General features: G+C 31.1%; 6 protein-coding genes across 6 annotated transcripts; 4 read left to right on the top strand and 2 right to left on the bottom strand.

The window, feature by feature from the left end:
• The first annotated feature begins 54 nt into the window (after positions 1-54).
• On the top strand, positions 55-2,066 carry LOC106125621 (uncharacterized). The gene is made up of 4 exons (XM_013322902.1): positions 55-284; positions 451-1,080; positions 1,245-1,406; positions 1,625-2,066. Exons 1-4 carry the CDS (start codon positions 251-253, stop codon positions 1,783-1,785), a joined length of 987 nt encoding a protein of 328 aa, XP_013178356.1. The 5' UTR covers positions 55-250; the 3' UTR covers positions 1,786-2,066.
• Positions 2,067-2,205: 139 nt separating this feature from the next.
• Positions 2,206-3,598, bottom strand: LOC106125622 (nucleoside diphosphate kinase 6). Its single transcript, XM_013322903.1, has 3 exons — positions 3,289-3,598; positions 2,984-3,144; positions 2,206-2,777 (listed from the first exon to the last, which is right to left on the bottom strand). Exons 1-3 carry the CDS (start codon positions 3,495-3,497, stop codon positions 2,632-2,634), a joined length of 516 nt encoding a protein of 171 aa, XP_013178357.1. The 5' UTR covers positions 3,498-3,598; the 3' UTR covers positions 2,206-2,631.
• A 125-nt stretch (positions 3,599-3,723) lies between these two features.
• Positions 3,724-6,227, top strand: LOC106125601 (U5 small nuclear ribonucleoprotein 40 kDa protein). Its single transcript, XM_013322871.1, has 6 exons — positions 3,724-3,914; positions 4,022-4,148; positions 4,378-4,581; positions 4,776-5,018; positions 5,352-5,530; positions 5,988-6,227. Exons 1-6 carry the CDS (start codon positions 3,798-3,800, stop codon positions 6,165-6,167), a joined length of 1,050 nt encoding a protein of 349 aa, XP_013178325.1. The 5' UTR covers positions 3,724-3,797; the 3' UTR covers positions 6,168-6,227.
• A 292-nt stretch (positions 6,228-6,519) lies between these two features.
• On the bottom strand, positions 6,520-8,178 carry LOC106125598 (nucleoporin-like protein 2). The gene is made up of 3 exons (XM_013322869.1): positions 7,959-8,178; positions 7,617-7,855; positions 6,520-7,360 (listed from the first exon to the last, which is right to left on the bottom strand). The coding sequence occupies exons 1-3, from the start codon at positions 8,050-8,052 to the stop codon at positions 6,659-6,661; spliced, it is 1,035 nt and encodes a 344-aa protein (XP_013178323.1). The 5' UTR covers positions 8,053-8,178; the 3' UTR covers positions 6,520-6,658.
• Positions 8,179-8,643: 465 nt separating this feature from the next.
• Positions 8,644-14,365, top strand: LOC106125602 (stimulator of interferon genes protein). The gene is made up of 8 exons (XM_013322872.1): positions 8,644-8,679; positions 9,076-9,140; positions 10,525-10,575; positions 11,246-11,484; positions 12,384-12,647; positions 13,476-13,644; positions 13,894-14,007; positions 14,122-14,365. Exons 2-8 carry the CDS (start codon positions 9,077-9,079, stop codon positions 14,208-14,210), a joined length of 990 nt encoding a protein of 329 aa, XP_013178326.1. The 5' UTR covers positions 8,644-8,679; position 9,076; the 3' UTR covers positions 14,211-14,365.
• Positions 14,366-15,881: 1,516 nt separating this feature from the next.
• LOC106125615 (nucleolar pre-ribosomal-associated protein 1) lies at positions 15,882-22,379 on the top strand. Its single transcript, XM_013322892.1, has 3 exons — positions 15,882-16,162; positions 16,427-21,134; positions 21,358-22,379. The coding sequence occupies exons 1-3, from the start codon at positions 15,961-15,963 to the stop codon at positions 22,367-22,369; spliced, it is 5,922 nt and encodes a 1,973-aa protein (XP_013178346.1). The 5' UTR covers positions 15,882-15,960; the 3' UTR covers positions 22,370-22,379.
• Positions 22,380-22,840: the final 461 nt, after the last annotated feature.

Genomic DNA, 22,840 nt, shown 5'->3' with positions numbered 1-22,840 from the left:
AGAGGAAGAAACCGTGGCCGGAAACATTAGCTATGGTTTTCTGATTTGACAAATATTTGAAAAAGAAACTTGACATTAAAACAGAACGCCAAATACAAAAGTGACAGTTTTTAATTGCAGAATATTTGATGTGCAAAAAATGTTAAATACTTTAGTTTATTAAACAGTTGATTATATTAAAATGACCGTTAAATAACGAGTGTAAATATACAGTAACTAGACTGTGGCTAGTTCCTATTGTTTACTCACAATGTATACTTTGAAAGGTATATTCCCAGAGCCCAGTAAGTGTCAAAAAAATCGTTTATTTGAATGTTTTAAATTGTATTCTCGTAATGCACGACCTCAATGATATTTGAAAAGCAGTATGAATAGTAATTAGAACTATAAGTAAATGTAGTTTTCTATCCTGTTCCAATATATTTTACGTCCATGAAATTTTTTTTTCAGAAAAGGAACAGAAAAAGAACTTTATCAAAGAAAATATGAAGCAGCTTAAATTTCTTCAGGGTAAATCGCCCCGTGAGCAGGAGTTGGCTGTAAAAAAAGTCCAGCAGCCGCGGAAAATGACCGCGTCTGCGGACAATAATTTAAACATTATTAAGCCAACATCATCAAGTAAAAGCAAACCGTCACTTGTTGTATCCAAAAATAATTCACCAACTTCTCGAAGAAGGCATCCCGATATTCGTATAAAGAAAGGCGACATGGCTGAGTTTCTGAAACGGAAAGAATTGAGAAACAAAACTAGAGTAAAAAATGATAGCCCTGATGAGATTGAAGACGATGATTCTATTTCATCTGGTCGTTTGAGGGACATTGGTTGTCAAACTATTGAGTCAAATCTTGCGCATAAATTGAATGAAAGTACAAAACTAACGGTGCTTTATCCGAAACAAGACTTTGATGACAATGACAACAAAGCCAATGCAAGTGGAGATTCAGCTAGGAACAGGAGATCATCCCCAAGTCCGAGGAATATATATCGATCTGGTGACGAAGGGTTGGACATGGATAAGACTCATAGTCGCTTAAATGCCATCCTTGAGAGAAAAGGAAAAGACCCATACTTACCAACGGGTATTTATAATATAAGTGCAATAATAACTAAATCACTTTCCAAACAAAGCATTTATCTGTTAGATTTTTTTACAGTTGCATTTTGTTTTATTCAATAATAAAAAAGAAAATTTTCTATTGAAACAATTGAAAAAAAGAATGATTTCTAATTTTTCACCTTTCAGGTTACCAGAAAGGTGTTTTGCCAAAGTACTTACGTGACCGCAAAGAGCAAGGACCTAAGGAGATAGAAGGTGCAAAAGCTGATGACTCCTCCACTTGCCCGCCTGGCCACGTTCCATTACCTGACACCGAGAGGAAGGAGACATTGAGGATGCTTAGAAATAGTATGTATTTTTTATATTTATTATGCTTATACTTTATTTAATATATTTATTGACATCTTAATTTGATAGATGACAATGTTACAGAATTAAAAATGCATTTTATTTGCTATTCAAATGTCTAAAAATAGAAAATGTTTGATTATAATATTCTGCAAAATGGATTGAATGAATTTATCTGGATTTCTCTCTGTATTTATCAATTAATGTATATTTTTCAGGCTTCGCAGAACTCGTAAGTGAACTAAACAAAATGCCGGTGAAGACGGACACTTTACGGATGCGAAACAGAAAAATGGAGTTGGAAAAGCAACTCGCAAAGCTCGAAGAGGGCATAAAGGTGTTCTCCAGACCAAAGGTCTATGTTAAAATTGGAGAGTAACCTTTTAATCAAAATATTTGCTTAGTTGACTGCAATCTTTCGAGAATTTTTTTTGTTTCAAAATCCAACTTATACAGTTCCTAATATGATGTGCTTGATGTTAGGTAGTTTACCAAATAGCACATGTTTTAAGATCTCAAATTCAATCCAGCCAGTATTATAGATTATATATTTAATTGTAAATTCTAGTGGAATGCGTAAGGTTATTTGTAATTTAGTATTAATGATTGTATCTTATATGATTCCTTGTAATTAATATAATGACATTTGTTTATATGGTGTACAGTGTTTTGGAATTTTAAATACATGTTTTATGCAGTTTACATTTTATAATGTTTGTATATAATTTTTGACATATTCTACTAAGCTGTGTTAAAGATTAGATAACACAGTATCAAAAGAGTTTATTAGTTAAATAATTATGAAATTAGATGGTTAGGAAAGTTTTAAAACATCGCATTTCTTGATAACACTCATAAATTTGTCTTCACTTTTTTACACCTTTATATTGTTAGGAAGAAAATCTGTAAACTGAGCAAGTGTATTGACTCAACACTAGCCTTACTAAAATGTCGACGTTTATGTCCCCTCACTATTCATTCTGACACTTGACGTTGTAACGAAAGCCATTCGCACCAAAAGATTAAAAATATTAAGTGAGTGTCCAATGTTAAATTGACAAGTGAGAAACAAAATTATTTCTCTAAATTTACAAAGACAGAACTCTGCTAATAATATCGAAAACAAAATTTTCAGTAGAAATTATATTTCTATAATATTTAAACAATGGTAAATTATCACATGACTGAAATAAAATAACTCTGTACTACTCAGTTATAAAATAAACTACAATTTTCTAACATGTTGGAAGAGGTATTTGTTAAATATAATTGGTCCCTTTCTGTATCGTAATTCGTCGTTGTTATGCCATTCGTAAAATGAAAAATCAGGAAAGAAGAATTTGATCTCCCGTTCTGCTGATACTGTTGAATCTGAAATGTAAAATATATCATTTAAATTTACATACTTTATAAATATTATTAAAAAATAAATTAAGCAACCTTAATGGGCTAGACAGACCAAACCATATTTTACCCAAATATAACCAAAGTATAAACAAAATTCGATGAAAATTTTGACATGTTCTTAGATTCATTACTATGTTGGATGAATTCTAATATATTTGGTTAAGTTTTACCTGATCCATGAGCTACATTTCTTGTGTCAGATATCCCAAACATTCCACGCAAGCTGTAGGGTTCTTGAAATTGTGCTTTATATACTTTGGTGGGTCCCAGCATTCTTCTCCATAAGTCTATGGCGTTTTTGTGAGCTATGACATGCAAATCTATACATCCACTAGAATAGAAAAAAATAAAAACACATGTAGGATAAATATAATAATAATAAGCAAAAATTGTACTACTAAAGATTGTGAAATATTTGTCATTGTTTCCTAGATAAACTAACTTAGATTTACATGGAAGTTATTGGAATTAATACCTAGCCATGAAAGTTACTAAACGATTAAAAAAGAATTTTCCTTCATGCTCCTGGTAAAAATCGCCCGCTTCATTTGCATCAAGAATAACCCTTCTCGTCCTCACCACCACAAATCTATTTTTTATAACATTTCTTATATATGAAACCGCGACTGGATTTTTCACGGCATGCGGCTTGATTATAGCTAGAGTCAGTTGTAATTTTTCCATGGTTTGTATTTAATTATCAACATCTTTATTTCTAAATTAATTAATTCTTTCAATTTTCGCAATTCTTAACATTTTGAAATTGTTCATAAACCTTGACACTGACGTTACATTTTGTCAACTAGTGTTCAGTGTTGTTAGCCTAATTTTTTTTTGTTTTAATGTTTAATCTGCCCAAAAGTTTTGTTCCGTTCTGGTAACATTAAAAAAGCTATTTGTCTATGTTCGTCTGTCAACCTGTCAAAACATTTAATTTGTTGATAAGTTTGTTTTCCCAGATTTTCAAAAAAATATCATTTAAAAATGCCTGAAATGGAGATAAAACGAAAAGCAGATGATCAATCAATAGTGCCGGCAAAAAAAATTCGCCATGAAATTTCAGTGGTGGGCACAAGAGAAAAAGCTGTTGTAACCTCTAATGTTCGTATTATTTAAAAAAACAACACTATTTACTATAATTTTTCAATTTAATCATAACAAAATAACTCACCTTATTTATCTTTTGATACATATTTAAATTTTTTAAGGTACCAAGAACTTCCAACCTATACGCGCCAATAATGTTATTAGAAGGGCATCAAGGAGAGATTTTCACGGCCAAGTTTCATCCTGAAGGCAAGCACTTGGCATCAGCAGGATTTGACAGACAAATATGTGAGTATATGTACTTTTTTACAGAAATCACAACAATGTTTGGAACCATAACATAAGACATTGCATTCATCATTCAGCATCATGTTCTTGTAATCGTTTGATTTACATTGTTTATTTTCAAAGAACTGTATATAAGAGATATTGTTGTTAATATTACTGTAAACTACATCATTATCTATCAATTGAATTGTAATTTTTAATTAATTAAATATATATTTACACATTTCAGTTTTATGGAATGTCTATGGTCAATGTGAGAATGTAATGGTCATGAAGGGTCACACGGGAGCGATAATGGAGCTCTGCTTCTCTCCCGATGGATCTCACCTGTACACATGTGCCACAGACAATACAGTGGCTGTCTGGGATGTGCCCACTGGGACTAGGATTAAGAAATTAAAAGGACATGCCAACTTTGTTAACAGTGTTTCAGGTGACCTATTTCTTTATGCAAATATTTAGTCAATAGCAATGATTTTTTTTATTAAACATAAAAAGCAATCAGTTTTACATGTTCAGTACCAACAACTAGCCCTCAGTTTATTATAGGTTTTGTACTAAAGATTTATGTGACACCCAAAAGATAAAAAATGCATTTTTTTAATATGTATGTTTAAAATTTTCAAGGAGCCAGAAGAGGTCCTGAATTGTTGGTTTCCGCATCTGACGATAATACAATAAAATTATGGGACGCAAGAAAAAGGAATCCTATCGCCTCATTTGATAATGGCTACCCGGTTACCTCAGTTCTGTTTAATGACACAGCTGAAAAGATTATATCAGGAGGCTTAGATAATGTAGTCAAAGTGTGGGACATCAGAAATAATCAGATATCTTATAAAATAAAGGGACACACGGATACTATAACAGGTATGTTTGTAAATATTTTGGCTTCTTAAATTATTTTACAGTGTTAGAATAATTTAGGATGTTAACATTTTAATGTAATTGATATGTCCTAAAAGTACACTTTAATATGTAAAAATACTAAAGGCACTGAATTAGTTATGTACGTCAAAAGCTGTAATTCTTTATCCAACAAAATTCACATTTTTTTGCATGTAATTGAAAAAATTATCATCAATAATTCTACAAAATTTATTATCATCTCTCTATAGAGATTCAGTGCATCATTTTTATTATAATTTTTTTAATAGCTCCAATGTTTCGTTCATTATAATAAACCTATCCTCATTTATTCAGGTTTATCACTATCTTATGATGGATCATATCTACTATCAAACTCAATGGATGGCACTATACGCATCTGGGATGTAAGACCGTTCGCACCCGCGGAGCGCTGCGTCAAACTCATGTCAGGTCATCAGCATAACTTTGAGAGGAATCTACTCAGATGTGCCTGGTCTGCTGATGGCTCTAAGGTATTTAATTAATGTATATTTATACTGGAAATTATAGTTACATGGGATAGAATATTAAAACATCCAAATACTTCCTACTGCAGTCAGATTTTTACTTAAGTATTTGCAATTTATTATATACCCCTCTATCTATGTTATTCTCTCCTGTCCCACTGGGTTGCCTGGAGAGATCGCTTGTAGCGATAAGGCCGCCCTTGCTTTGTAATTTAGTTAATTGTCTTTTTTTATGTACTATGTTAGCATTAAGAGTTAATAAATAAATATTTGCTTAGTGTAAATTTCTCGTACTGAAACTATACTAAGTTAAGGATAATTTAAATGGATGGTCGTAGCTTGGAATTAACTTAAAAAGTTCATAATTGCATAACTCTTTTGCTTGCAATCTTAAAATGAGCACAAATCTAAAATTGATACTCTTAGTGTAAAATGTAGCATTCAAAGGGTTACTTTTTTGTAGGTCGCAGCGGGTTCATCAGATCGTTTTCTATACATTTGGGACACGACATCGCGCCGCGTGTTGTACAAACTGCCAGGTCATAATGGCTCAGTTAATGCAGTCGACTTCCACCAGACTGAGCCCATTGTACTCTCAGCGTCAAGTGACAAGCAAATATACCTCGGAGAGATTGACCATTAATTAATGCATGTCTATGGTATTTGTAAGAATAATTTAAGGGAATAAAAGAGTTTTAAATTACATGATTTATTGTATTTTATGTAGCCAATAAATTTAAGAAAATATTACATAAAAAAAACTTTTGTATTCAGTATGGTTAACTATTGCAGTAAAAAAAATATCAGAGTTTATTAACTCATTACTCATTACTATGGGTTTCTGAGATCAAAATCCCCATTTAAAACTTATTGTCTGTATCTCAGTTTTATCAAAGATAATGGCATGATAAAGGCATAATGATATGTTTTAAACACAAATTTTGGTCTCGGAAATCAACTTTTAACATATAACATATAACTAATAACATTTTGCAAATTTTTACTTAATTAAATTGAATTTGCATTTAATTGTGACAAGTAGTAATTACATACAGTACAAAATTATGATTTCTATTGTAAACTTAAAAGGAGTATTTACACAATTTGTTGCTATTTACTTAATATAAAAAGTGTTCAAAAACATAATTCTCTAGGAGGTGGCAATTCTGGAATAAAGCCTAATTTAAATTCGCTACTCTTAAAAGCTTCTAACTCATCATTAGATAAATCTTCCAATTTGCTGTAAATATCATCATTTGCATCAGATTTCTGTTCAAATACGTTGCTAAAAACATTTTGTGAATTCTTTCTTTCAAAAACATCACTTGGTTGATCAGGTTTTTGAAAAACATTAACGGCTGGTTGACTTGGAAATACATTTTGTCCAACTGAATCCGTTGGAGCAAAAATGCTTTGTTTTGTTGTGACGAAAACATTAACAGGGTTATTTGTAGGTGTTGGTCCAAACATCTTTTGAGTTTCTTGCGCAAATAATGACTTAGGTGCTGTTTCATTCGTTGCAAAAATACTTGTGTTAGTTGGACCGAATGTTGCTTGGTTCGCTTCAGCGAAAATAGACTTAGCTGCAGTTTGTGTATTTGGACTGAATACACTTTGATTTGTGGTCTGATTGAAAACAGATGTGTTTGTATTACCCAAAGCACTTCTAAATAAAGATGATGCATTATTAGATGGAGTCAATGATGTTTGAGGAGTCGGTGTAACAGACTCTCCTTTGTAAAGGTTTCTTAATATTTTTATTGTATTTACTGTTGGTTGAAGTAATTGTTCATATTTATATCGTGATTCTCTGTACAGATTGTCAAAGTACGCCACCTAAACAAAAAAAAAGAGTTTAAGAAACACACCCATCCTTGTTTATGTTGTTGGCATTATTAAGGAACAGAGGTATAACTACATAGGATTCAGTAATCTTATTAATGTTTTAAATTCAAATGTTGCGATGAATTGAAGGTATCTCCAGTACGCTGAACGGATCCAGATGAAATTTGGCTTAGATGTAGCAATTAGTCAGGAAGAACACCTAGGGTACTACTTAAGGCGGCAGGCAGCTAGTCAATAATAAACTTACAGCTTGATCTACATTATTATTTGCTTTAGCTTCATACATAAATAACCTTGCTTCTTCAGGTGACAAATCTGACAGGCCTGGATATCCTGGCTTTTCTTTGAAGGGTGCGTAACTGGATATGATCCATTGCCCGCCCTTTAGCGCTGACTGAATATCAGACTTCACTTGGTTGACTAATTGTTCATCTGTCACAATATTTGTCTGTGCTGGTACTGGTGCAGTTTGGGCGGGAGGATTCGCTGAAAGCAATAATAAGTGATACGACAAATGTTACCAAGAAAGAACAAGAATATACATGATTACTTCATACATAACTGAAAACTAAATTATAAAAGTACAAACCATGATATGAATATTTGGAGCCATAAATATGTTCAAATCTGCAGTTTTGCCCGTAACGGCAATAGCCTTGTTGGAAAAACTTACAAACTACCATTATTAGGTCACTTTATACTATCACTACGGTCATATGTCATTAAATTGGATACGAGACAATAATTTACAGCACTTTAAAAACATTAAAACTTAAATAAAAACACAAACTTTGCGAAATTCGTTGTCAAGTTTAGACAGGTCAAATGTTTTTTGTTGTCAGTTGACATTGTCAAGATGTCAAGATATTAGTATTTTTCACCTTGTTAAACAAAGACGATGAGAACATTCAGTTGCTTATTTTTTTTTGTAAAAATTAATGTATACTCTTGAAAAAATATAATGTTTATTTGACGTACTTTCTTCGCAACCTTTTAGATAATAAAGTAAAAACAATTTAACGAAAAACTCAAGAAAGTATAAAATAACATTATGATATCCTAATGTAATTGATATGATAATTGTTATAATATTTTACATGTCTTTTTAAACTATTTGGATTATAAATCATCATCGCTCATGATATGACACAGTAAGAATTATCATAAAAAATAAAAATGTCAAACTCTTAGTTTCATAGGTTATATTATTTTATATTTTCTTTATTTGCGTTAAAATATGTTATTTCGTAAACGTATTTAATATTTACTGAATGTCCAATAAATGTAGAAAAGTTAATTTATGAAAGGAGGTAAATATGGTCGTTATATAGATATCTTCTAAATCTTTGAACCTTTATTCAAGTTCCAATATTCTTGTAATTTATTGATGTTCAAAATATTGGCCATTGCATTAAAATGATTTTATTCCATATTGTAGTCAAAATGAAACATTTAATTTGATAAATATGCCTCCCTTCTTTGTGCGCTGTTGATGTCAACTTACAACTGTTAATGTAAACAAACAAAGGAATAATTTTCAAGCCTTTTTTGGATTAACCTAAGAAGAAAGCATTTCCGAAAATTAATGAACGATAATTAGAATTGTCCATTACTTTCGTTAAGTACTTTAATTCCTGTTATCAACTTCAAAATTAAAATTTGGTTTAACTTAATTAAATAGTAATTTCATTATCATTTCTTTTCAGAATGACGGACAAAACTGTGTACATTTATGCCTCACAATGTATATTCGTTTGTGCTATTATATATGGTATGTAACATTAGTAAAAAATAAGAAATGACATTTATTTTGGTGACATTTGAAGCTCATATGCGATTAGGATGAAAACTTTTCATAGCATCGTATATGAAGAATTACAGCCCTTATTGAACAATTGAAACATATTTGAATATCTTGTATGTAATGATAGGATGTTGTATAACAATGTTTTCCTTCATAAGAATTTCAGGAAATGTACAACTTGAAAATCAAATAAAAAATTGTTACATAGTATGGATTGTACTTGGATTCATAGGCTAGGAGTTACTATTAGGTGTCTAATTTCATGAAGTTTTATTAGCAACTGTTGACCTTACATTCTCTCTGGTCAGAAACCTCACTCATCTTATATATAAAATTCTCATGTCCCAATTTTCGTTCTGAGTAGGTCTGAGAATCGGCCAACATCTATTTTTCATCCCCCTAAATGTTAGTCGGGTAACTAAGGGTAGTCGACCGCTAAATTTATTTTTTATTTTTTAGACAAACACGTGGACGGAGTCGCGGACGACAACTAGTAATGAATAAATGTGATATCTCTTGATAGCCCCCTTCCATCCTCGTGATATTTCGTGATTTTTTTAGGATACATTTCCCCCCTTTCGTGGCCCACGTAACTATTGGACGACCCATTACTGTAAACATTTCATGTCTCAAATTTCAATGACCTTAGTGGTCTTATTGTTTACATTTAATACTATACACACTGTTCCTTTTGTAACTTCTAACTAAAAGTGATAAGCTAAAGTAAGCTTTCAGTGCAAGTCATAAGAAATAGCGTATGCGAAAATTATTTAAAATAAAATCAACATTAAAAAACATATCAAATGAGAATGTAACTTATAGATATATCTGTAAATGTATTAATGACTATTGTCAGCACAGAAATAAATATATAGCCTGAGTTACTCTCGTATATATCAGCTATCTCACAGTCCAAGTCCTATTAAAATTGGTCCACTCGTTTCGGAGATTCTGGAACAAACGCGAATTTACTTACAGAAGACCAAAAAAAAAATATTTTTCGTTACAAGTACGTTTACGAAATGTGATCTTATTTCGTTATTACACAGACAGATTCTATCAGCGAGAAATGTATGCTTAATTTTATCCATATTTTTAGATTTATAAATATAAATGACCGTATTTTCTGCAACATTTTACTTCTTTTAATACAAGGTTGCCTTAATCTTGTACCCGCTATCGAATCCGCTTCCGCTTGTACAATAAACCAACATTTAACGGTCAAATTCCTTTGGGAAGATATAAACGAAAAGGCAGTGTTTTAAAATCAGTCTTAGTAGCAACTTGTTATAGTTTTATAACGAAATGATTTCGAAAAAAATATTAATAATTTTGTTTATCATTATTTTAGGTTACCAAGGGATACATTTAGAGAATGCGCATAAATGGATAAACATTGTCGGTAAGTAAATATTGAATATATAATTTTATTATACTAATTTATTTAGATTTTATTAATCCTACAAATATTATTAATGCGATTGTTTTAATGGATGTTTGTTAGAAGATATCTCCAGAACGTCTGCATGTATGTTCTGGAATAGGCTAATTATTAAGTTTTTTCTGAATTCCGAATGGATAGAGTCGCGGGACAGCCTGTAATTATCAATTGCCAAAACTGTAAAAAGTGTAGCTGGATGACCGGAGCTTTGCTCGGTATTTTTTTTTAAATTGTGTTTTTGGAAATTATATTTAAGTACGAATTACTAATAAAATGATGAAATATGAATAATATTTTTCAGTTGTGACTACTCAAACGCCTCCTTTTTGTTATTTTTCTTCCAAGTTTATGTTTAAGTTGATTATCGATAAAACACGTATAAAATGACATTTTCTAAAAATGATTCCTAGCTAGATCGATTTATCGCCCCCGAAACCCCCTATATACTAAATTTTATGAAAATCGTTGGAGCCGATTCCTATATTCCAATTATATTATATATTTATATATATACAAGAATTGCTCATTTAAAGATATAAGATAAGATAAATTAAATAAAAAAAACTCATTGTTTCACTGTCATGTTTGTGACAAATATTTTGTGTATTAACTCTGCTTATTCTCTTTTCAGCGCGCTATGTCGTCTATATGTTGATAATAAAAGGTTCCCGAGAGGCGTGTGCCTTAGGCTATTCTATTTTACAGGCACAAGAAAAATTTAATATTGAAGAAATAATAAAACACAGCAAGAAATATGCTTTTATATTTATAACATCGATAGCTATATTAATGTATAATAAACAAAGGATTCTTGATGAGGACTTCCTGCTTTGGTTTATAGCGTATTTGGTGACGAAATATCCGGAAGTGGTATGTAATTATTATTAATTTTAATTCTATGAAAACATAACAATATGTTTTTTAAATGTTTTTTTAGTGAAAATTGAGAAATAGATTATTTGTAACTTATTGAGATGGGTAATGATTTTCTAGGTTATGTGTTTTTGTGTGTGTGTTTGTGTGTATTTCAATTTAATTGAATCTATCCAAAATACTGAATCGAATTTGACATGTGAGGTGTCGTTCGATTATTGTTAAAAATACAGACGAATTAATAACCTTCTTTTTGAAGTCGGCCAAATAATAAATAAAAAAAAATTGTTTATAGATTTAATAAAGCTTAACATTATAAAATATGACATGATTAATTTGGAGTACTGTCATTTTTTTGCTTTCTAACCGTGGGTTTCTGAGAGATCCCCGTTTAAAACATATTGTTATCTCTGTTTTGTACATAATGACAGTGTCGCAGAAACCTATGGTAACTTACAAAAATAGTGTTTTTTTATATCGTAAGGTGGCAAACGAGCGTGCGGCCACCTGAAATCGCTGAAGTAGTAAAGCGACCGCTGCCCATAGACATACACAATTGCATATGCGTTGCCTACCTTTAATCGCAGGAGTAGAGGATGCACAGGAAGAAAATATTTTCCCTTCCTATGCATCCTCTCATCCGGAAAGTCCACTTCCACTTCCCATCCTTTCCTTATAAGAAAAAGGGTGGGAGGGGAAAGAGGACAAAATGAGGCCTCCGGGACGCACACTCATCAGATGAAACGCGGAATAGCTTCCACTTCACGCCTGTCTTCTGTGTGGTCGTGGTATTTCACCGGGCGAACCGGGACAATTCATGCGAAGATGTTAAAGCGGGCTCTACCACTGTTACCACTATACAGGAGACATAAGGTGATCTTAAGTCGTAATTTCAGGAATCAAATTTGGTTACCATAAACTACGGCGTGGGTATGGCGTGTAGTTACTTTGAAGGTTATTTAGTACATGTGATACCGAGCGATGGCGCGAAATTTGTCGGCTTTGAAGAAAACATGGATAAATACGCAGCTAAACAAGGCATCGTCTTCCCTGTGAAGAGATTATTTATCATTATATCTAAGTCCATGTACTGTCCACCTGATTTGAAGCATTTTAATAAAGCCAACAGAGAAGATTTGCCGTATCTAGAAGCTTGTCAGGTTAGTGATAAGGTTAGTGGGGGTTGTTTCGTTTGCTTTTGTTTTGTTTTTCGCAAACGCATTAACTCATCATATATTAGGTGCGCAACTAAGTTCTCCTGTTTGTCAGTAGATGGCTCTAGCAGTAAGAGCTGGTCGATTTTGACATATCCAAAACGTCATGAACCAAGCTTAGACATATGGTAAACAAACCGTTGCGACACATGAGTGATTTTGTTTTCGCATTATATATTATATGTTTCCTTTTTATTTTCATACTTTTTACATTTTTTTTGTACTAACTGTCGCTTACGACTTCGTTAGCGCGAAATTTAAAAAAAAAATCTTAATAAGTAACCTATGTGTTTTTCCCGACTACGTTCTACATTTATGCCAAATTTCACCGAGATCCATACAGCCGTTCTGAAGATACCATTTAAACATCCATCCATCTAAACATTCACATTTTACTATAATAATATTATAAATGCGAAAGTTTAAATGGATGGATGAAACGGATTTTAAAATTTTGCACGCATATAGAACGTAGTCTGGAAGAAGACATAGGTTACTTATTAAGTTTTTTTAAAGCTGTACGGACGGAGTTGCGGGCGATAGCTAGTTTATAATATTAATAAGATTTTGATCTCTCTTCTTTTATCGACTAGCCTCGCTAGACATGCTACTCATACAAATTCCTCTAATTCTATTTCTTTGGAAAAATGTATTTAGAAAAACTGACAGTCTTTTCACTGTTCGCTAACATTTATACATACACAAGTAATTGCTTGGGAATCATAGTTTTTGCTTTAGACTATTTGACTTTACTTCTAGTAATCGGTATTTCAGTCTTTAGAAGAGATAGAAAAGGACGTGGCGGGGGTGAAAAACCGCACGTACCGTAACTCCGCGTACAAAATATATCGGCCGGGCAAACCCCCTGTATACCTGTCCGCGGAATGCGCAACGCCGCTACACACGCTACACAGGGTGTTGCAGAAGACAGCGCTCTACGAAGGTTTTACGCAAATTATTATTATAAACCAGCCAGCAACTTGAGAATCACAGCTTATATTTCATGCCAACTTAAATAAGCCAGTTGAAGTTACTGTCAGTTAATTCTCTATTCCGTCAGCGCTAAAATGGCAGAATTCAAATAGGCACAAAGTACAACGGTTCATAACCTGTCCAGTATAAAGAGTCAATTTGAACACCACACAGGCTAAGCTAAAGTTACAAATTTTTGATTATAATATTGTTATTCCAGATTTAGCGAAGGTAAACGTACCCGAAGTGGTATCAGACTTCTGTCGCACGCTCGCCTCCGTCATAGCCAAGAGTCCCGAGTGCAGGGACAAGTGCGAACTCGTGTACTACGATGGTAAGTAGCCTCCGGAACACTCATCAGACTGTACACGGAATCCACCTTACGTCTTATGTCTCAACCACCTTAAAATGCTTGATGGTCGAGTAAAATTATTTTCTTTACCTTTAGATACGGACCCCAAAGCAAACTTAGCCAGCATATTGTTAAACAAGATTCGAGACTTGGAGCCAAACTTCGAGAATTTAAAGAACGAATAACATTTTGACTATGCGGGAGTTGGCACTGACGAAACATGTTTCAATGATTAATCAGTGCAAACTCATTTAAAGCAAATGACTATACTATGATAAACATAGATATGGTGATGCTTTTAATTTTTTTCCATAAATATAAGTAAAATTAAAAAAAATATGATTTTTATAATTATTCTTTGCATTTTATCATTCTTAAGTAATTTACCAAATTTATGTTAAGGCATTTTTTATATGTTTTTTAACTTAAGGTTTTTCAAACGCTTGACTTTTAGTAATAAGTATCGTTTTCACGTTTTGAAAAAACAGTAATAGGTAATAATAAGTATTTTATTATAAAGAAATTAGTGACCAAATTATCTGAAAGCTATTACACATTATTCCAAATTATAATACTGTGATTTTAATTATTATTTTCATAACTTTGATGTTCAAAAGCTTTTTTTTTATAGTTTAAGTTCAAGTGATTTAAAATAATAACGTATTATTACAATATCTTAACTAGTCTTATATTAAATTATTCAAACTTTCGTGAGACATTATACTAAACTGACTCATCCTGATGAAGGGCCCCCGATGTGCTCGAAACTAGTCGGTGCCGCCACCGGACGAATTTACGTGAGTGTTCAGCCGTGTTTATATATCAGTTTAGTCTTATATTATAAACTAAGTACAAAACATTACTTGTTATTTTTTTGTTAAGTTTCGAAGTGTACTGAAAACTAGCCGTCTTAAATAATTAGGCTTTAAAGTGCAAGAAATATAAGAGAAATTTCATTACTATTTTCTGAGTTTAGCGCGAACAAATATGCCAACATGTTCAAAAAGCGTGATACTCTTTGGCTCTTTGCTTTTTGTCTATGATATGATGTATCATAGATAAAATAATTAAAATTTAATTTTTTTACTTGGTGCTATGATTCTAATGCCTAGTAAATTAATTAATATTCTATCCTTGTAGTACAAAGTAAATTATATATGATAGATTGCATTTTAAAGGCTGAAATTATAGGATTTTTAAGGTTTGTACAATTTTAAGAGTATATAAAGAACAGTAAACACAAATTACGGTAACAATTGAATTAAATAAATAAGCAATGTTATGTAAATTGATGTAACGAAAAAAAAATTAATAATCTGTAATGTAAAATGTAATTTGATATATCATTGTATCCATGACAATTATATTTCGTTATGTTTTTGAATTTTCCAAACGTAGTACTTACAAAGTACATTTTATATAATTATTATCTTGTTAACTTTTTTGTTTTTTGACTTAAAATTGGTAATATTTTTTTTAATAAATGACAATTTTGTGATTATCAAGTTATTAAATATAAGAAGTACAATACTTTTATCGATTTGTCTTGTTTTATTTATCAATTTTTAAATTGTGTGATTTTTTTTCTGTTATTTTATTAATCTCGAACGCACCACAACTTAGGAGACTTACGGACTGCTCCTTGTGCTATTATGGATTTGTAGCCATGCCCTTCCACTCGATCTGTAGTAATATGTGATATGATTATAATTATTTTAAGCTTTTAATTAATTACATACGTTGAAATTAAAATCTTCATTTTTAATTACTCTGTGGAAATGTTGGCTGAAAACCTGTTACTTTTTACCTTCTGAAACATGACAGTTGTCTTTGATTTAAAACCTTAAAACGTCAAAACAAACTCACGTGTGTTTTGCAAGGTTTGTAGTTGAAGTTTAGAGATATTTTTAATAATTTAATGATAGTATTACAAAAATGGGAAAACGAAAATATGATAACACGGAAACAGATCCTGCGAAAAAGATTAAACCCGATGATATAGAAAATAATGATGAAATCGAATCAAAGCAACCTCAAAGTGATGAAACCTCTCAAATTAAAAAGTCTTTGCAAAAGCACAGTTTTGATATGAAACACTTCAGAAAAGAATTAGCTTCGAAACAGGGACAAACGATGGGTAAGCGTGTATTCTTTTGTTACATTATTTTGTGAAACAACAAAATAAGTGTGACGGTTCTTAACCTTGTTTTTCTATGTCTATTATTCAAATGAATTGACTTACTTTTTTAAAACGCATAAAACATACTGAAACTTTAAATTCTGCCTTTATCTTGAGTAAAGCAATAGTGAACTACAGATAAAATTTATCGTTTTAAATTCTTATTTTTTAAAGCTGATTTGTATCATAATTGCCAGTAATAGTTATATATTCCCTTTTCAGTTTTAACACAGTTCCTCAATGTATGCTTAAATCCTGATAACGAAGTTGACTATATACTTGAATATTTGAAGATTGGTGGAAATTCACATGAAATACTTCGGCAAATAACACAAGACAACAAGAAAAATCTAACATTAGCAACACCAGCTTTCCATCTATTTCATCTTATCATTGTTAAAGTACAATCTTCTTTACCACATATGATTACAATCACAGAAGAAGCTTGTCGGTACTTCCTCAACACATTTATCCCGACAGTTGAAATTATGATTAGTGAAAACTCCGGTCCAAGGCATAGGAAAATAATTCTGAATCTATTAACATCCATGGTAACATTAAATTCAGATTTAGGTGTGGAAATACTCAACCAATTACCATTGACTCCAAAACATTTACAATATATTCTAGAGAAACCTAATTATAAAGAGAAAGACAATGTTAGAACAGCATTTGTGCATTTCATGACTTCATTTTTAATTGAAGGTCATTTACCACTTATAAAAGCGTTGCTAGAAAAGCAAGGTCTTCTCGGTCTAGTCATACCAGGGTTGGTACACGATGAGGCTGAAGCTGTATTAATATTTTTAAACATCCTCAAAAAGAATATAATTGACAATACATATATATCAAAAACATTAAAACTAAAAACTTTTAATCAGCAAGTCTTGTATAATATGTTCAAAGTATTTTCATGGAAGGGTCCTCCGGAAATGAATAGTGAACTGAGAAATAAATTACGGCCGGAAATAACAAATCTTTTATCTGAAATTATGGTAACATTGTTTACTTCTCATAGACTAGGACTATATTTTATTGATAACTCATTAGGAACAACAGATGTTAATAAAAATCCAAACTTGTATAAAGCGTTGCTCAGTTTGAAACGACCTTGGGAGAATGAAAATGAATGTGATGTGATATTACAAATCATTCATAAATGCCCAGATTTGCACCGAGCTATTATAAGCGTTGTTGAACAAAGTTTTCAACCGCAACATTCACCGATTTGGGAAAGAACAATTGAGTTCACCATAAAACTAATTGAGAAGTTAAAACCAGAGGATGTTGTACATAAAATGAAAAATTTAACACCCCTACAAACTGCTAATTTTATAAGATTTGTAACACTTCCTGTGCCACTATTGAAACATATTCAACCGAATATCGGACAAGATCGAACCATATCTTTATACTGTGCTAAAGTATTAGTGAAAATGTTACAAATGTTGAAGCGTTATATTCAAATTTTAGAATCTGTTGATAATCAATCACTTATAATAGAACTTAAAAATAAATTGGAATATTTTTTCCCTAAACATTTACCTCCACCGTCAACTATAGTGTTATTAATTCAAAATGTTATGAATGTGTCAAATAATTCCGTAGAATCAAGTCAAGATTACAGCATACCTAAACCTGATGATGCAGATTCTTTGTTGGTTCTCGTAGAGTTATTACTTCTATACAATTTTATCCATCCAGCGTTCTTTGAATCACTTGAAGGCAACATAGATATCAGAAGCATACTTGATTATTCAATGAATATTTCTAGTAACACATCTTTATTGAAATTTAAAATAGTATCATTATGGCTTATGTTAGACAGTTCTGCGGTGTCAACAAAAAATCCAATGTTCAAAGATCTGTTCCGTATAATGCTTGATGTTTACACAAATGATACAGATGACACTTGGCTCCAAACAAAAGATACTTTGCATATATTTTTTAAGAATACAAACATTTTTGAAGATGACGAAGACGAAATTCATATTGTTTTATACGCATTACGTAAAGTCAAAGTCAATCCTATTTCTCTAATTGGTGATATTGTTGAATACGCTATAAAAAATAAAAAAGAATTAACAACATTAGTAAGGAACCAAATTAACTCATTAGAAATATCAGATGCAAATAAAGATGAAAATTTAGATGCACTATTTAATGGATTAATGAAAAATAAATGCAATGATGATAATATTTTTATGGACAACAAAACTCCATCGCCATTTGTAATAGCTTGTATACAATATACAATGCCAAATAAAGACGCAAAGAAGAGTTTAAAACAATTTCTATCTCTTTATATCGCAAATTTACTTCATTCCAATTATTCTCCGGAATTAACTGAGATTTTAATGGGTGACTCGAAGGTAGATGTTAGGAATTACGTTGCAAGTTGGATGGGAGAACCGATTACCTTAACAGATGTCGTTGTTGGAAAAGACAATGTGTTGTGTAATTTATCTAAATCTATAATTGCCAATGAAGATTTAACAATTGAACAAATATTTACATTCCTAGAAAAATCTTCGGATGAGGAAAAAGATATAGAAATTGCAGGTTGTTTAAAAATAGTAAAAGCAGTTAATAATTCTGAATTATTAATATGGTCGAGATATCTTATATTTTGTTTTGTTAAATTGACACAAATTAATAGATTCACAGAAGTGGAAGAAGATAAAATAAAACGTTATATTGATTGTTTAATTGAAATTTGTAAAAAACAACACACGGGACAAGTTTGTCGAGATATAATTCTGAATATGTTTAAGAATACACACGTACTGAAAATTTATACACCAATAGAACAGAAGAGAAACGAAAGCGATGTTATCGCAACAAAACTTCTACTTCACGTGTTGACTAAACATTCAGAAATCGTTAATTATTTGAATAAAAAGAAAAATATATTACTACCTTATCAAATGAAGAATTTTAAAGAAGTTATGAACATTTTAAAAAAGATAAAAAAGAAAAAATATATTAAATCACAACATACCGTTAAGATACTTGAAGAAGTTGGATTACGTAAAAAAGATGATATGTTAATTATGAATTATATATTTAACGCTGATTTAAATACTTGTGTTAGTGATGAGAAAGAGCCAAGTTTATCATTAGAAATACTATGTGTTATAATAACGAAGTATTCAAAGACAATCAAATTAGATTTACCGCAAGACGTGTTGTTGAAATCATTAAAAATGTACTGTCAGTTATTGAAGAGTTTAGAAATAAATATAAATTTAACAAGCATGGAAGAAGCATTGATATGTTATTTTGAAAACAAACCACAATACGTTAGTTGCGTATCGGAAGATATATTTCGATCTTTCTTCCAATCGAATACGGTACGAAAATCCACTTCCCAATTGGCTTATACTCTACTTAAATTCGATGAAAAACTCTGTAAAATTTTCAAAGAAGAAATCGATAGACCGCAAATATTAAGTCAAAGAGAATTAACTCTACCATTAGGTAATGCTGTTTTAAATCATAAAATATTTTTGTCAAACAACAAAGAGTTTTTATCTAAAATCTACGAGGAATACAAATCTAATATAAATAAATATTTAGAAAAACCTCACAAAGCAGGTCAAATATATTTAACCAATTGGAACTTTATTAAGAAATTAATTATCGAATGTATGGACATTCAGGATTGCAAGAAAATCCTAACAAAAACCTATAAATTCGAAGTAATAGATATCGGTCATATAAATTTATATCAATCTGTATTTTTAAAGATTTGCTTACAAAATGAAGACACGAAAAAAGATTACTTAATTAATTATTATTTATCTTTGCTACATCTTCTAACAACTGCTATCAAAGAAAACATAGAAGTACGCATCGTACATACAATAGTACATAATATATTGCAAGTAACTCAAATATCAGGATTTGATATTGAACAAAAACAGGATTTTGCTAAAATAACGGATAATTCAATATGGCAAAACTTTTGCAAAGCTGTATTAAAGGCATCTTTAAGAATTAAAACCGCAAACGAATCTATGGAATCTGGATCAAAACTTTTGTGTCTACTGACAAAACTTATAAAGTTATTTTATTCGAAGGACCATGAGGATATAATAACACTATTTGACATGGTAACATCCCACTCAGAGTTCTTAAATGTAATGCTAAGTCATCATAGTCTTGAAATTAAATCAAGATTAGTTGAGAATCTTTTCGCTTTGATATCTATAAATAAATCTGTTATGAAACCGCAACAAATACCGGTTTACTTGAGCGCGTACGGCGCAACTACAGGCTCATGTGACAAGATTATTTTATCTATTTTACATTACTACGAAAGCAATGGACTACCTGTGAATGAATATAAACCATACGTGTGGGGTGATTCTGCGGCTAATTACTACGCTGTCCGTAAAAGTAGAACCTCTTCATTATGGGGACATCCGACTCCAAATCAAGTATTGAATTTATTCGATAAAGATATAATTCAAAAGACTGTACGTAATTTTCCAGTCAATCAAAAATTAGACTACAATTATGAATTACCTGAATACAATGAAATAGGAGTTTTAAATAAAAAAGAATCTTTTAAAACAGTTTCAAATGAAGTATTCAATGAATATAATATTAAACAAAATGATAATGAATCGGCAATTAAATGTTTGCTGGAAAAATCTCGATTTGAAACAATAATGTTGAAATTCAAAGAGAATGATATCACAGATTTTTCTCATATAGACGCTGATGAAGAAATATATGATCCAGTGTTCGTATTTTCTTTATTAAGTCATCTCTTGGCACCTGGTTCTGTAGCTTCGTGTTTCAAGCTACTGCGCACTGGTCTACTGTCAGTTCCTGTGATGGCTTTAAGTTCTCACTGCCCAATGATGAGATCTGCAGCTTATCACGTTCTACATAGATTCTGTATGTTGCTTGAAACTGAAACGTAAGTATTCTTGATCCTATTTGTTAATTTAAATGTGGGTATCCATTGCTGAAAGACCTGTGCAAAAATGTATTCATCCCTTTCATTTCATTTGCCAGAACAGAGACAATTATATTTTTGTACATGACTTTTAACATTGAAAACCTATAGTTTATACTTTTAGGAAACTGTTCCTTGTAATTATGTGAAATAATTCTGTATGTAATAAATATTTTCTTTCTAGAAAACACAAGAACGACAAACTTTTCCTCGGCGATTTCATCACGACTTTACGTATGAGTTTATCAACTGCTATCACTGATTCAGCAAATGAGATAGATGGTCAGAATCCTCGACTACCCGCAGTCGGTGCGTTATACTTAGCTAAAGCACTAATGGTGTCTACAGCTCCCTTTGATCCACTTTATAAGCCAGTGAACAACTTCTTTATAGCTAAACAAATTGTTGACCTTACCAATGTCCCAGATTTCCTAAGTCTATTTCACGATAGTGACGTAGAATCAGTCGATAGAAGACAATGGATTCTTGATGTAATTAAAGATGGAACGAAAACTATGACAGATGTAAATGTTGTTTTCAAAAGTATGTGTTTAAAAATGATAATGGACTTTTATTCAACTGAATTATGTGATCGTAAGACAAAAGAAAAGATTGTAAGTGCACTTAATTCTATAATAACAGTTCCAAAAGCTTTTGATATTTTAATTAAAGGGTACGGATTTTTATCGTGGTTACATTACGCGGTGAGACAGATTAGGAAAGATGAGAAATGTGTTGTTATACAGATGTTTGATTTAATTAAAAATATGTTCTATAGTTTGCGGATAGATTCTCTATTAAAATTTTCTTTAACAAATAATGTTAACGGTAAAATTGATGCAATGAGTAATTTGAAGGTAGACAAAGAAATTGAATTTAAAATCTTATTAATTCTTATTGATTTATCTAATTATTTAGAAGGATTGGAACTTACTGAGTTATACGAATATGTGGGTACATACAAATTTGTTTCAAAGAAGACAATAAAGTTGTTGACTAAGAAACAAATTTTAAATGTAATTAATAAATGTATTCCTTTATTAAACGTTGACGAAAGTGTTGATTTGTTGTCTAAAGCTGTTGTCAATGGAGCCAGGATTTTAAAAAGTAATAAAATCATTAATTTGGAAGATATTTCTATGGATAATTGTATTATTAAAGAATTGACAATTCTGGTGCAAACTTATCTAACTTAAGAATTTTATAAGCATGTTTCATTTGTAAATATAATTTGAAATAAATTAATTTTTAATATAATTGTTTTTCTCTTCGGCAAGTAATTCCGTGAACTGTATTTTCTATAGACATAAAGATAATTTATTTTCTATTACTTTTCTTAATCCTAAGTTTATTAAGTTCAATTTTTATCACTAGTGTCACCCGTGACTGTCCGCGCGGAAATAAAAAAAATAATAGCTTATGTGTTCTTACAGACTATGTTCTACATCTGTGCCAAATTTCTTCAATATCCCTTTAGTCGTTCCGGAGATACCTTGTAACAAACATCCATCCATCTATTCATCTAAACTTTAACATGTATATTAGTAAGATTGTGCACTTGAATATAAATTTTACTTCAAATCCAATGTACCTTAAAGGTTATGGTTACACGATCCTATTTCCATGGCAACCGTGTTTAAACTATCCAAATTCTCATATAATTTACC

The sequence above is a fragment of the Papilio xuthus genome, unplaced genomic scaffold (genome assembly GCF_000836235.2).
Source record: "Papilio xuthus unplaced genomic scaffold, Pxut_1.1 DF825858.1, whole genome shotgun sequence".
NCBI lineage: Eukaryota > Metazoa > Arthropoda > Insecta > Lepidoptera > Papilionidae > Papilio > Papilio xuthus.
This window is presented reverse-complemented; position numbering and strand designations above follow the sequence as displayed.

What these genes read in the sequence shown, in the direction of transcription:
- LOC106125621 (XM_013322902.1), top strand. Translation starts at nt 251, where the DNA reads ATGTATACTTTGAAAGGTATATTCCCAGAGCCCA. An exon ending in AGACCCATACTTACCAACGG is followed by an intron (nt 1,081 to 1,244) that starts GTATTTATAATA and finishes TTCACCTTTCAG; the next exon opens with GTTACCAGAAAGGTGTTTTG. An exon ending in ATTGAGGATGCTTAGAAATA is followed by an intron (nt 1,407 to 1,624) that starts GTATGTATTTTT and finishes TATATTTTTCAG; the next exon opens with GCTTCGCAGAACTCGTAAGT.
- LOC106125622 (XM_013322903.1), bottom strand. Translation starts at nt 3,497, where the DNA reads ATGGAAAAATTACAACTGACTCTAGCTATAATCAAGCCGCATGCCGTG. An exon ending in TTAGTAACTTTCATGGCTAG is followed by an intron (nt 3,145 to 3,288) that starts GTATTAATTCCA and finishes TTTCTATTCTAG; the next exon opens with TGGATGTATAGATTTGCATG. An exon ending in AAATGTAGCTCATGGATCAG is followed by an intron (nt 2,778 to 2,983) that starts GTAAAACTTAAC and finishes TTTACATTTCAG; the next exon opens with ATTCAACAGTATCAGCAGAA.
- LOC106125601 (XM_013322871.1), top strand. Translation starts at nt 3,798, where the DNA reads ATGCCTGAAATGGAGATAAAACGAAAAGCAGATGATCAATCAATAGTG. An exon ending in AAGCTGTTGTAACCTCTAAT is followed by an intron (nt 3,915 to 4,021) that starts GTTCGTATTATT and finishes AAATTTTTTAAG; the next exon opens with GTACCAAGAACTTCCAACCT. An exon ending in ACACACGGATACTATAACAG is followed by an intron (nt 5,019 to 5,351) that starts GTATGTTTGTAA and finishes TCATTTATTCAG; the next exon opens with GTTTATCACTATCTTATGAT.
- LOC106125598 (XM_013322869.1), bottom strand. Translation starts at nt 8,052, where the DNA reads ATGGTAGTTTGTAAGTTTTTCCAACAAGGCTATTGCCGTTACGGGCAA. An exon ending in CTCCAAATATTCATATCATG is followed by an intron (nt 7,856 to 7,958) that starts GTTTGTACTTTT and finishes TATTGCTTTCAG; the next exon opens with CGAATCCTCCCGCCCAAACT. An exon ending in ATAATAATGTAGATCAAGCT is followed by an intron (nt 7,361 to 7,616) that starts GTAAGTTTATTA and finishes TTTTTTGTTTAG; the next exon opens with GTGGCGTACTTTGACAATCT.
- LOC106125602 (XM_013322872.1), top strand. Translation starts at nt 9,077, where the DNA reads ATGACGGACAAAACTGTGTACATTTATGCCTCACAATGTATATTCGTT. An exon ending in CGTTTGTGCTATTATATATG is followed by an intron (nt 9,141 to 10,524) that starts GTATGTAACATT and finishes TCATTATTTTAG; the next exon opens with GTTACCAAGGGATACATTTA. An exon ending in TAAATGGATAAACATTGTCG is followed by an intron (nt 10,576 to 11,245) that starts GTAAGTAAATAT and finishes TTCTCTTTTCAG; the next exon opens with CGCGCTATGTCGTCTATATG.
- LOC106125615 (XM_013322892.1), top strand. Translation starts at nt 15,961, where the DNA reads ATGGGAAAACGAAAATATGATAACACGGAAACAGATCCTGCGAAAAAG. An exon ending in GAAACAGGGACAAACGATGG is followed by an intron (nt 16,163 to 16,426) that starts GTAAGCGTGTAT and finishes TTCCCTTTTCAG; the next exon opens with TTTTAACACAGTTCCTCAAT. An exon ending in ATGTTGCTTGAAACTGAAAC is followed by an intron (nt 21,135 to 21,357) that starts GTAAGTATTCTT and finishes TTTTCTTTCTAG; the next exon opens with AAAACACAAGAACGACAAAC.